The sequence below is a fragment of the Myiozetetes cayanensis genome, unplaced genomic scaffold (assembly GCF_022539395.1).
Source record: "Myiozetetes cayanensis isolate MyiCay16 unplaced genomic scaffold, myiCay2020 scf2-11, whole genome shotgun sequence".
Taxonomy (NCBI): domain Eukaryota; kingdom Metazoa; phylum Chordata; class Aves; order Passeriformes; family Tyrannidae; genus Myiozetetes; species Myiozetetes cayanensis.
The window spans coordinates 49,998,642-50,011,801 of NW_026087411.1; the positions used below are offsets into that span (position 1 = coordinate 49,998,642).

A 13,160-nucleotide genomic window follows, 5' to 3' on the forward strand; every position below is an offset into this window, starting at 1 on the left:
GTTTTCCCTAATAATTTCCTTAGTAGTAGTATATTCCTTTTGCAGTTCTATCTGATTCTTTGCGTTCAGACCAAAAAAGAAAATAATCTAGGGGTTATTTTACTCTCTGAATTCAAACCTATGTTATACAGGATAGATAAATCCTTGACACAGATGGTAGATAAAAAGACAAGAAAATCCTGTCATTAACAGGTGTAGTTGGGAGCACACTCTAAACAGTCAGGGAAGCCCAGTCCTGCACACAGGTGTGTTTGTGTTGGTGGTACTTCAAAACAAAACCACTCATGCCACTTCAGGACAATCTTACAAAAGCTCCATAATCTGATTTTATGGTTTAGGTTAGATTTTAATTTTAATAAAGTTACTTATTTTTTCCTTTAAAGTATAATTTGCAAACAAATTGTTCTTATTTAAAGGAAGTAGTTAATAGAGCAATCCATCATTGAAATTTCAGTTGTTTATAGTTTATACTGTGTCTTTTAATGCAAATAATAATTTCTTCCATTTGTTTTCCAAAATTTGCTATTATTCACAAATGCCTCTTCAGAACTTCAAAAACAGAATTATGATTGTTAAAAAAAAATTCATTGAAATTGGAGGGGAAAGTGGCTGCACTGCACAGTGCTTCTGACATTTTACATGCATGCACATTCACATTTTATTATGAAAAGTGAACAGAGAGTTAGAGTGTTTTGATATAAAAACCTTTTGGCCTCAGTCTGCCTAAGCATAAAAATTCTGATTCTGTAGGAGTTTCTTTACAAAAGGATTTTTTTCTTTGCTAACATAAGAGAAACAGATCTTGAAAATAAAATACTGAGCAAGGATGCTTCAGCTTCACATTTCTAACTTGCTTCTGTAAATTTTTCAGTAATTACTTATATAGCATCTTAGAAATATGAAGTATATCTTGTTTGGTGTGTAGACTAATACCAGTTTCTTACTGACTGTATTTTCAGGAATATCAGAGGTGTCCATGAAGTTGAGTTTTCTTGGGGGATAGATCTTTGCAAATGGTTTCAGAAAAGCATCTGTAACTGCTAGGAAAGTCTTGTTCAAAGTTCACTGGCTTAAGCATTGTTTGATCACTGGACCACAGATATAATTCTAGTGTCACAGAAGGGTTTGGACTGGAGAGGAGCTTTAAAGATCATGTAGTCCAACCCCTGCCACAGGCAGCATGACATGGGTAAGAGTATTAGAGAGGGTAAGGTACCATGATTTGTCACAATATTAGGACTATATGAATGCATTTCGCAGGCTCTTGCATGGCAAAAGAGAATCAATGCCTTCAGTTTTATTTATTTCTTTGTTTATAGAAAATGGAATAATCAAATCAGACAAGGTATTTGAAGTAATGCTGGCTACAGACCGCTGCCATTATGCAAAATACAACCCTTACATGGATTCTCCACAGTCTATAGGTAAGAGCATCTTGTAAAAATGATTGAGATTATTTTCATTTGCATAACTGTGGCTGCTTTTGTTACATATATGTTAAGAATGTGAATCTAATTTTTTAAATTTGGAAACTTGTTTAGTTTTTTTATCAGTTTATTTGCTACCATGTAACTGAGTTTCAGTTTGTTATGGAATGCAGTTGACATATTTGGATATATCAAGTAGAGAGATGTTCTACAGTCAAAATTAATATATGTAAATGTGTGTTTATTTTTCAAACCACAGCAATTTGTGGTGGTGCAGCTGATGTTTAAGTACTTAAAAATAATTTGCATCCAGTTTAGGATAGAAACAGTCTCTCTCTTTACAGAAATTATTCCAATGATATCAATGCAGAGATTTTTAAACCTTTTACATGAAATTTTTAAAATATGAAAATAGGCTTTAAATGGGAAAGTCTACTGATAGAACAGTTGCTTAGACCATTGTTTCTCATCTAGATCCCAGTTTTTTCTTTCCAAAACAGGAGAGTGAATTATGTGAATGTTTTAATTACTTGATTCTCCCCCTGCTTTTAATATTAGATGGTGAGATCTATGAATTTTATTAGGATTTTATTAGTTGCGTAGGAAAATTCAAAAATATTTTAAGATATGTATGTACTCAAATCTTAACATATGTCCACAGAAACAAATACAGGTGAGCGTTCTTCCAGGTTTTCTCCTAGGCATGTACTGTTTGCAAAATCTATGGGGTTATTCTTCGGAAGTTCTATGGTCGCCACCACATCAGAGTCAAATTAACAAAATCAGGATTTTATGTAGGGTCTGAGTAGAAAAGGAATTGTGTTCTTCTGGGAGATATTGCTCTTCTGAACTTAATGTACTTGATCAACATTAAGGCAGAATAGTGACAAAATGGAGATTGTAATTAAGATCAAGGATAAAACCTTTTTTCACCTGTCTAGAGTTGACATGGCATAGCTTTCAGCTGATGTACCTTAACTCACTTCTAAAGTAGAGGACCTGTGTAGCTCTTGGGGTGTGTATGTCGTGTCCTGAATGAGGGTGACAATGAAGGCATTGCATTTTACAGTCAAGGTAATAAAGATTGTAAAATTCCTGTCTGAACAATGATCAACATGTTCTTCCATTCTCTTTTTTTACAGGTTTCCAAGCAACAATCAGTGCTCCACATATGGTAAGCTTTGAACCTAGGAAATTAGTATAGGTGATTTTATAAACATCTAAATGTTTTGAAATAAAATATTTATCCTAGCAAGTTTAACGAACAGTTGACTGAAGTGACGTGAACTGCCTCGTGGGACGGCACAGAAAATACTGATCGAGATTTTTCTTGGAGGTGTATAGTGATAGGATGAAGGGTAGTGGACAAATAAAACCAACATGGGAAATTCACAAAAAACCCACCACTCAGTACAACGTATTTTATATATGAAATATAAGAACTCATGAGCAGACAGCACTCATTTCTATAACATGCTACTGCTGTAATAGTGCCTTTAGTTCTTTGCACGTGGAAAAAAATACAACTGAGTGGTGGGTTTTTTGTGAGGTGGTTTGAGGCCAGGATGAGTGTTAAAGTGGGGATTTCAATACATAAATGTAACCCAGATACAATTTTTTTATGTTTCTTTATTTGAAATGAAAGCTCATCATTGAGATGAATATATTTTGTCCTTGCAATGTTTGGAAAGTGTCAAAACATAGTAAAAGTCTGCTTCTCTGGACTAAAAACTATGTAGTTGGCTTAGAATTTACTTAGTTACCAAAATAAAAAATCAGGAATCTTGTATAGAAATGTTAATTATATTATGCAAGGAAAGAGAAAAAAGTACTGTGGCTAAGAGGAAAAATAAGTATTAATTATACTTTAAAAATTTTAATGCCCCTACGTCATTATGTCTGATTTGTTGTATGTGTAACACTAGTAGCATATGAAGTGTTAGAGCAAAAAGGAGATGTGTCTTTTAAGTAAATGTTCTAATGAGGTGTGTTCTAATTACTTCTATTTTCTGGGTGTGATGGATTAAGCTGGTAGAGCATGGTAGTGGCTATCTCTGAAACATTAAAGAACTAATTGATTTTTTAGTGTGCAACCTAAGCTTAGTTTGTGTACTGGTCTACCATGTAGGAAAACAAAAGTCATCAAGTGTGTCTATAGACTACTGCATTTCATACATGAGTCTAGTTATCTGCCTTTGTAAAAGACAACTTTTTCTTCCTACTCTTTGAATCAGCAAGTGTGTAGGTAATACAAGAGATAGTTTTAATAGTCATGGAGCCACCTTCTTCCTAACTAGCTTTTATCCCAGCTTATTCCGATGTATATAATGATATAGCAAAAGCAAAATATAATAATAATAAATAATAATAATGGCCAGTCTTCGCGAGCGAAGATCCGGGGAAGGTCTTTACACCTTCCAGCCTGCGCATTGGATTTTTTAGGTGAGACACAGTGTGCGCAGAACTGAGCCCACCCTTTAATCCTAAGGTTCATCTGCCGGGGCCAAGCGAGCTTGGACGGTGGCAGCGAGGTCCTTAGGACGTAGGTGGGTTGCCTTTAAGGGCTAACGAGCCCCACCTGCCCGGGAGTGGCCCTGACCGGGAATCGAACCCGGGTCTTGGCGGTGACAGCGCCGCGCCTTTACCACTAGACCACCAGGACCACAAAGCAAAATATAATGATAAGCTAAATTGTTTATTGACTACATATTGCCAGAACAATAAGAGCCACCAGACTCAGTCAGTGACTCCCCATTGACTCCTCAGTCAATGAGAAGAATTAAATTGATTATGATGTCTCTCCCAATATATAAATAGAGTCTGTGCTAGAAGCTTGAATGGTCAGATGAATCTATATGTATGGATACTAACAATAGAAAAAAGAGCACAGATATAATTTGTTGAAGTCAATGAAATAACAATGATTATATCATGTAGTTAAGTCCTCCCCCCATTTTTGTAGTAGAAAATGATTCTGAAATTTCTTATACAAATGCTCAGTGCATTTCCCAACATTTCTGAAGAAATGAACATATGTTGAGTAAAATAGACACTTAAAATACTCAGAAATTTTCTACCTCTGTGTTCTTCTCTTAGCATGCCTATGCTCTTGAACTTCTGTCTGATCAGTTACATGAAGGAGCCAAAGCACTTGATGTAGGATCTGGAAGTGGAATCCTTACAGCATGCTTTGCACGAATGGTGAGATATTTAGTTTAATCACTTGACTGTCAGAACAGCTTGAACTGTAGTGTAACTCTGAATTACAAAACAAAAAAAAGCATCCTTTGTACAGTGGACTGCAGTGTATTATACAGAAAATAATTTGCTCTCCTTTTTGAGATTGGTACCCATTTCTTATGGTAGCTGATACTTGATGTTCAAGTTAAATGGTCTAATAAATTGTGTGATGGTGAAGAAACTGACTAGCAGGGAAGTTTTGTTTTTTGTTTTTTTGTTTTTTTTTCTAATTGATTGCATTTTAGTCATTGCTTTATACCTTCAAGGAAAATGTGTTTGTCTTGAACAGCTCAATTTTTGTGTTTTCTTGTGTAGCTATGAATGTTTTTACTGTGGTCAAATATCATGTATTCCTGCTATGATGAGAGTTTAGTGAGACCTAAAAGAATCCTATTTCCACAGGAAAATAGATGGTATTTATATAAATTGTATTTGAACTTAATTCTTTCTTTTCTCGTTATATTGCATGAGCATCACTATAAGTATCCATTTAACTTTTTATAAGTTAGATATTATTTATATTTTACATCTTCTCCAAGTAACTTAATCTCTGTGTTATTCAACCTGTATATAAGGAATTCTCTGTGGTTCTGCCCTATCTCACATCAGGAAAAAAAAAGATGAAAAAAATTTTTTTCGATGGCTGTAGCTATACTGTAGTTAAAATGATTCATGTAGAGGAATATAATCAGTTTTTCTCTCTTCCAGGGCTTTATAATTGCTTTATGACTGGCAGAGACCTTCATTAAATTGCTAACTAGATTTTTTGGTTTGTCTTTCTGAGAAGTTAATTTGAAATGTGCTAATGCATATGATAAATTCTCACGTAGGTTTACTTACTACTTACTGTTTTCAAGCACTGACCTGCTGAGAATGCAATCACTTCTGCATTCCTGTATTAAGAAACAGCTAAGAATGTTTAGGACTGGGCAATACACTAGCAAAAGTATTTAGGTTTCTAAGTGCTAGCTGCAAAATGAAAAAAAAAAAAAATACTTGAAATAAGTTAACCAAACTGCAGTTTAGAGGAAATCTTAAGTGTCACTTATTCCACACTCTGCCTATTATTTTTGATCTAAGTTTGTAGTTAGGAATCAAGTGCTACTAGCTTGCATGGGAACTCCAGTCCTACAAGCATTAAAACTTTTGTCCAAGCTATGTGTATTTCTTACTGAAGTTATGAATATGTAAACAAATAGCCATTTGACATAGGCAAAGTTGTTGTTGTGTGTTTTTTTCTCTGAAAGTAGCTGCAGAGAAGTCAGAAGTAGGACAAAAAGGAAATCCCTTTCCAGTTTCGCTGAGGTTAATCATAGTATCTTTTTATTGGCATATGAATGTTGTGTTTCTCTTATGAATCCTCCTTGGTGGTTTGCTGTGGAATGCCTTACAGACATGTGCTTTGTGAAACATTGGGTAATACTTTTGTTTTGTTTGATAGCATTTCTAACAGTAAGAAAAGCTTGAAAGAAGTATATTATGGGAATTAATGGTAGAGAGTTTTGCAATCAAAATCCAGTTGGGGAGGTGATTTTTGGACCATCTGTCAGTTTGTGACCTGGACTTAGTAGCTTGCTTTTAAAGATTGCTGGCAAATTAAATGATTTATAGTTTTCATCTTGTAAGTACTGGAATTATAAAAAAGAATGGGATATATTTTTATTCTTAACAGACCATGGAGATCCCCAAAAATTTTGCCATTTTGCTATTGTCTCAGTTGCATGTACTTCAAAGTTCCGGGGTAATAGAGGTAATTGATGAGGACTCAGAAATAGTGTAACAGGCTGTGACATGCAGCAAGAGGTTTTCTAACTTTATATCAGGCTATTTCATACTCTGACCATTTTGCTAAATTTTAATTTCTGTGACGTAACCCTTTGGAATACAGTGGATCTTTTGCCAGCTAATGGTGCAACTGACTACCAGGCATTCCTCCAAATAGCAACCTGTAGTTGTCATAGTGGAAACTTATGTGTCTTGCTCTATTTCAAAGGCTAGGCCAGTGGTGTTCCACTTGAAAAGCTAGCAGTACTCCTTTTGAAGATTTTAACATAGGACTTGTTCATAGTAAAACAAAAAAAATTCCCCATGATATTAATAACCAGTTATTAATTTTCCATGTCTTAATGATACAATATAAGATACAGAAGCAAAACCAGTGCATTCAAATGTGTCCAAAGACAGTTATATGACAGCATGGGCTGCTGGGACATATTCTGCCATTGTGTTCTTTGAGCTGAATCCTATTAAAAGGGGTCAGATTTTTGAAGGCGTGGGTTCTTTTTGAATATTTTTCCTGCACCAACGACAAAATTCTGCGAGTAACTGCAACGGAGAAGTTTTTGCTAGTAGACCTTTCCCCCCTGCCCCAGAATACACAGAAGTTTTGTGACCTTTTTGAGTTATGAGCTCTAAGAAGTTCCATTCTTGCTGTGGAGAAGAGCTGTAAGTCTGAAAATAGATTCATAAATGCAAGTGTTGATGGAAGGTAATTAGTCCCTGACTGTTAAGTGCTGCATTTGTTTCTGAAGGAATAGGACTCTTGAGATAACTTAGAATGAAAGGCATGACTTAATCCTTAAGTAAGTTTGTTCAACATGAAAGGAGATTAGTTCTAGTCTTTGACGTTGGTGCTTTCTGTAGCAGGTAATGAAAACAAACATGATCAAATTTAACTTCTAAAACTTCAGAGAAATTGCCACTAATAGTATAACTCAATTTGAGTTACATCTCAAAAAGATCACTGTAACAAGTATTTATAAAACTGTGCCAACAAACATTAACTAGCAGGTGTTCCTACCAGTCAGGATTTGTCATTCCAAGCAGTAGTTTTAATAACATCAGGAAAATATGCTTCCACTTTGCTGTTTTTGCTTTTATCTTAGAGAAATGGGTTCAGGAGGTATAAATACTCATTCTGTAAATAAGTCAAAACTAGCAGAAATTGTTCAACTGTGTATTTTTATTCCAGGTTGGTCCCAAAGGACAAGTTGTAGGAATTGATCATATCAAAGAACTAGTAGATGACTCAATAAATAATGTCAAAAAAGATGATCCCACATTGCTGTCTTCAGGAAGAGTGAAACTGATTGGTGAGCATCAGACTGATATACTTACTAATTAAACTGATATTCTTTCTAGCAGCTGGTTGAAAATGACTGAATTGGATGTGATTAAAAAGTTCTAATTTAATAAGTTAAACCAAAGAAAGAAGAGCCAAATAAAAATTTTAAAATCCAAGTCATCTTTAGGCCTTTGAAAAATAGTATCCGTCACACAGTTTTGAGAATATGACTTCTGGTAATCTTAAAGAATATGTAATCATTCTATTAGAAAAGCTTAACAGGGAAATACGTTTTTTGGTGAAAATACTTTTCATGCTGAAGGTCTGTCATGTTAAATTTGCTATTTAAAATTGGGGTTGAATTCACAACTTTTCTTGAATAAATGTCCTGTCATCTAAATTTGGGTGTTTTAACAAAGTCTTCATACTTCTGATAGAGAAAGCTGCATGCAGAGAGTCAAGTGTAAAAAGTATTAGATCGGCAGTATCTGTCACTGAAGTTTATTTCACTTGTTTTTAAAATCAGCAGTATTTGTATGTCAGGAAAGTGGTTAATTGACACCAAACGACCTCACCATCTGTATTATCTTTGACTAGGTAACAGAATGATTAGGAGACTTGTCAGTATTTTGTTGTGAGGTACATCTTAGAAAACTACAAATGGACAAGTAGCACTTTTGTGAATTATGTGGAGAAGAATGTTTCAACTGTGCTGGATTCCTGGGAGGTCTTTGATGTGGAGCAAGAATCCAGAGAGCTGTTTTATTGTTTTTGTCGTTGTATGTTTTGTTGTTGTTGTTGTATGAATTAAGACTATGTGTGTTGGTTGCTGGCTTTTCATGAGTAGGCTTCAGACATTCTCCACTGCTTTGTCACACCTCAGATGTACCATAACTAGATTTAAGGAGCATCACAATTATTTTGGGGTGTCTCAGCAATAAAATTGCACTGAGAACCTGGGAATAGGTGTACTTAGACTAACAGGTCTGTGTTAGTTTGTGGATGGTTTTTTGGGTTTGGTTTTGGTTTTTCTTTTTTGTACTTTTTGTTTGTTTGTTTGTTTTTGGGTTTTTTTTTGTTTGTGTGTTTTCTATTAATATCAGGAGGAAGCCTTTGGGGTGAATCTCTCAAGTGGTTCTGCTTACCACACTTTAGCTCACATTAGAGTACTCCTGGAAAGCACAAACTTTGCTTCCTATTGGATGAAACTAGACAAGATTATATGCTCCAAGAAACAACCAAATATGTGTGATATGTTACTGGATATTAAGCCAATAAGACTAGATCTAGACCAAAACGATCATCCTGAAATGCATACATTGCATGGTCACCACGTTCTCAGCAAAAGATAGCTGTTTTGCTGTACAGATCTGCTTCTATTGTACTGCACTATTTGCTGATGCAGACACAGTCAGGGGGGTGAGGGTGTTCTAACCACAGTAAAGTTGTTTTCTTCTGTTTCTGTGCTCCTGCTACAAATCTGTGTACAGAGGCAGGTCTGCATAGAGATGCCCAAGGCTTGAGTACTGTGATCATCACATCAGTTCTGGGTTCATAAACAAACTACAAAATCCTCATGTCACAAAGTCCTGACACTGCTTCCCCCCTCATCACCATCTGCCACCCACCACCGAGATTACTTCATTAGCAGGCTGCATGTAACTGGGGATCTGAGAGGATAGGTGGTGTTACTCAGGATGCAAGCACAAGCTAAAGCTTTGGGCTGCTCTTTCCCCTTGGACATTGAATAATTATTTTTATCGCATTGAATGCTGACTTAACTATTTTTTAAATCTTCTGGATATGTAAAAGTGTGTTCCCGTTGTGGGCGGATATATCTCTGCTGCAGCCATAACAATTTTTGGGGATGTTAAAAGGGAAGGCCATGCTGTACTTGATGCATATAAAGGAACATGACTTTGTTTTGTCTTTGATGTGTGTGTATTGATTCTAAAGATGTTAGCTATGGTTTGGACTATTGATTCTAATAGCAAAGTGTTTAGATGTTTTGGGTCCATTTTACTGCTGTCAGTGAAGTGATAGTACGTGCTGAAATCACATTCAGACTTCTCCGGACAGTGCACAAGGTGCATTTATGTCTCAGAATGTGTGTGTTCTTCAGTAGACAACTTAGGAGTTTCTTTTACAGTTGTTTCTTTGATTTGGCAGTCTCTTCTTTTTCCAGCAGGACTGGAGATCACTGCTTCTAATACCTGCTACTGCATCTTGGGGAGTGAAGGTCTGCCTCCCTGTGTAATTACCGTCATTCATAGCAGTATCTCTGTATAAGTTAAATAAGTCTTTCTCCATTGCCTTCTCTGGTGGAACAGCAGCTTGATACTGTAACACATCATTACTTCTTTAGAGGAGGCGGACAGTGTTACTAAGATGTATAAGTATAAATAAATAATTGACTGCACTGAAGTGGTTGTTCCAGTAGAACCCACTTTGGCAGTCAGAGGGATTAAGCCCTGGAAATGCTGGAACTTTCATTACTGGTAATATCTGTTGCCAGCTGACTTAGTAGAAGTGGTGGTTGATAGGGATGAGTTCTTTTGAAGCACTGGTAGTTCTTGCTTGGCAGCTTCTGCTTCTGGCCCTTGGTTGGAGCTTGTGCTGGTCAGAATTGATGATATGAGGAAATATGTCACTGAGCTTTAAGAGGCTTCTCAGCTACTGAGGAAATGTTCTCTGTTCTTATAGTCCTTAGGCTTTGGGTGTAGAAGGTCCTGGCAGGGCTGTCTTTTAGAACCTCATAAGGAAGATGAGAAACTCCCCAATTTTAATTGTTACAAGGAGCTGTCCAGATCTTCCTGTATACTCTTGAATACTGAAGGGTGTTATTACTATCCAGATGGCTCTCCCTATTACTGAGGTCAAAATGAAACCTACTGTGGCAACCACGTATATTTTCCTGCCATGTGAGTTGTTGGCAGGCAAAAAGTGGACAAATTTTCAGCCCCTGACTGGGGCTTAGAACTTCTTTTGACTCTTTCAGCCTTTTAACTTGTGATATGAGTGATTGCACAGAAGTCAAAGCTCAGCCTGAAGATGGGAAACCCTAAACAACTGTGCTTGTGCTGAGCAGAGGACTATGCTCACTAACCTCCTGCTTTTTCTTCTAGACTGATTATTGGGACTTCTGCAATCACAGAGTATGAATTCAAGTGGTTCAGCCTCATGTACTACTTTGGTTCCTAAATAACTCCAGAGAGAACCTGCCTAACTTGCTTTGAATTTCCCATTGGTTTCCTTTAAATAGTGGATACCGTATTCACATCATCTTCTTTCAAAACTTAACTCAGGGTCCATTTTAGTTTGCCACGTTTCAGTGGCTTAAGAAACTCAACCTGTTACTCTTTCCTTCTATGTAAATGGTATGAGACATCTATGTTAGGATACTTCTCCATGAGTTCTCCAGCCTTGGTAACCATCTGAATACCTTAATTACTCCTAGCATCTTCCAAGTAGACACTTGAAACTTTAGCCATGGGTCTGATGTGGCTGTATTAGTCCAGTGATTGTCTGCAGGAAGAATAGTGAGGCCCATCTGCTGGCAAAGGGGGGGTGTGCAAAGATTACAGTGGTACTGCAATAATGTATTAATGTAGGTGTGGGCTTTCATGCCAACCCGGCACAGTTGTAGGTACATAGTCCATGGAACACTTCCTTTTTCTTTTGCTCACCTTTGGAGTCTTCTGATATGTGCTTCTGACATTTAGTGCTTTAGACTTATGATTTGTGTAATATTTAGGAATGGCACGTGTGGAGACAAGGCAAAGTGAATGTATGTTCTGAGACGGTAAATGAAGGGGGAAAACTCAATTGCACTGGAATTGGTAGGGCACATAAATACTTTAGGATCTTTTCTGGGTGGACCACGTCTCCAAGGACTTTCATGATAAATCATTCTAATTTCAGGTGCTTCAGTAGTATTTAATATCCTCTGTAAACATGTATGCATATGGTATGGTATGCACATATGAGGGTGTTTTGTTGCATATATTTTATGGATGTGTTAAATTTTTTTAAACTGACTTCATTACATTACTACTGCCCAGCAAAACTTTAGTAGAAATCTGAGCACAGCTTTTTATCTACCTATAGATACGATAAATTAGCTGCTTTCTCCACTCCTTTTGAAAATGTTTAAAAAAAGTGTTTTCTTACAGTGGGAGATGGACGCATGGGATATGCAGAAGAAGCTCCCTATGATGCAATTCATGTAGGAGCTGCAGCACCAGTTGTGCCCCAAGCAGTAAGCCTTTATGTCTTATGTGTGTGTTTCCATAATCTCTTAGCTGTAAAGAACGCTTTGCATGCATCTATATGTAAAATACTTGGTAACTTGCACTGCTGGGAGTATCAGTGGGCAGTGTGGTATTACTGTATGGTGTGGGGTTTGTGTCTCTTACAGTGGGGCTTCCTTTTGATTTGATAAAGCTGTATGTTGTAATAACTGCTCTAAATAAACATACTTTAAAATTACATGTGTGCAACCCTCCATTACAATAGCAAACTGGAGCATTTTATTTAATAAGATAATTGAATTTTATCAAACATTGAGTTACAAAATCTAAGTATTTGTTTCCTATGTTGCAAGGCATTGAGCTTATTGAGAAAGTATCATGCTCAGCTGGAAATACAAACAGTGCCATGTGTTTGTAGCTTTCCGAGTGGATACAGGGCAGTTCTTATGCTGAAGAGTAACTAGGGGCTTTAGTGTGTGCATTCATGAAGTCCATTCTGGCAGATAAGATTTTTTTTTTCTCTTCCTTTCATCAGGCAAATGGTAATATATAGCATGATTTTGATATAATAGATGCCAATTAAGGCTTTTTGAAATGAATAGTGAAGGACTGGAGATTTGAGGCACTATAGAGAGATTGGATGTTTCCAAACAAGGACCAATGATGGATTTTTTTTTTTAATTATTGTTTTGGGGTTTTGTTTGTTTGTTTGTTTTTTGGTTTCGATGGCTTTTTGTTTCTTTTTTTGGTTGTTTGGTTAATGGTTTTGCATGTGTGTTTGTGTGTGTATGTGTTGTTTTTTATTGTTGGAGTTTTTTTGGGTTTTTTTGTTTGGGTTTTTTTGTGTGTGGGTGTGTTAGGGGTGTGTTCTCAGCAAAGTGTTAATGGATGACAATTAAAAAAGTAAGTGAAAGCTTATTAGTGAATGAAACATTTCTTAATTATAACTTTTGTTATCAATGGGGATTAAGGTTTTTTGCATCTGAGAAGTATGGAATTTTCCTTGTGATTAGCCTCCTTCTTTAATTATGAAAACAACAAAAAAAAAGCCAGCATTTCTCACACACTCTGTTTACTTGTCACTTATCTTACTCACATTCATGTCTTTTAGACTAGTTACATAATTTCATTCACAGACTGAAAGAGGAGCTGTTGGATGTAGTGAGTGTGTTGTAGACA

General features: G+C 36.3%; 1 protein-coding gene across 3 annotated transcripts in view; it reads left to right on the top strand.

Annotated features, from left to right (window-relative positions):
* PCMT1 (protein-L-isoaspartate (D-aspartate) O-methyltransferase) overlaps positions 1–13,160 on the top strand; it is a 37,296-nt gene that overhangs the window by 12,834 nt on the left and 11,302 nt on the right. For all 3 annotated transcript variants that reach the window (XM_050314423.1, XM_050314420.1, XM_050314421.1), the window contains exons 2-6: positions 1,320–1,424; positions 2,570–2,601; positions 4,524–4,628; positions 7,639–7,759; positions 11,904–11,989. In XM_050314423.1, coding sequence (XP_050170380.1) covers positions 1,320–1,424; positions 2,570–2,601; positions 4,524–4,628; positions 7,639–7,759; positions 11,904–11,989 — 449 coding nt within the window. The remainder of the gene's footprint in view (positions 1–1,319; positions 1,425–2,569; positions 2,602–4,523; positions 4,629–7,638; positions 7,760–11,903; positions 11,990–13,160) is intronic.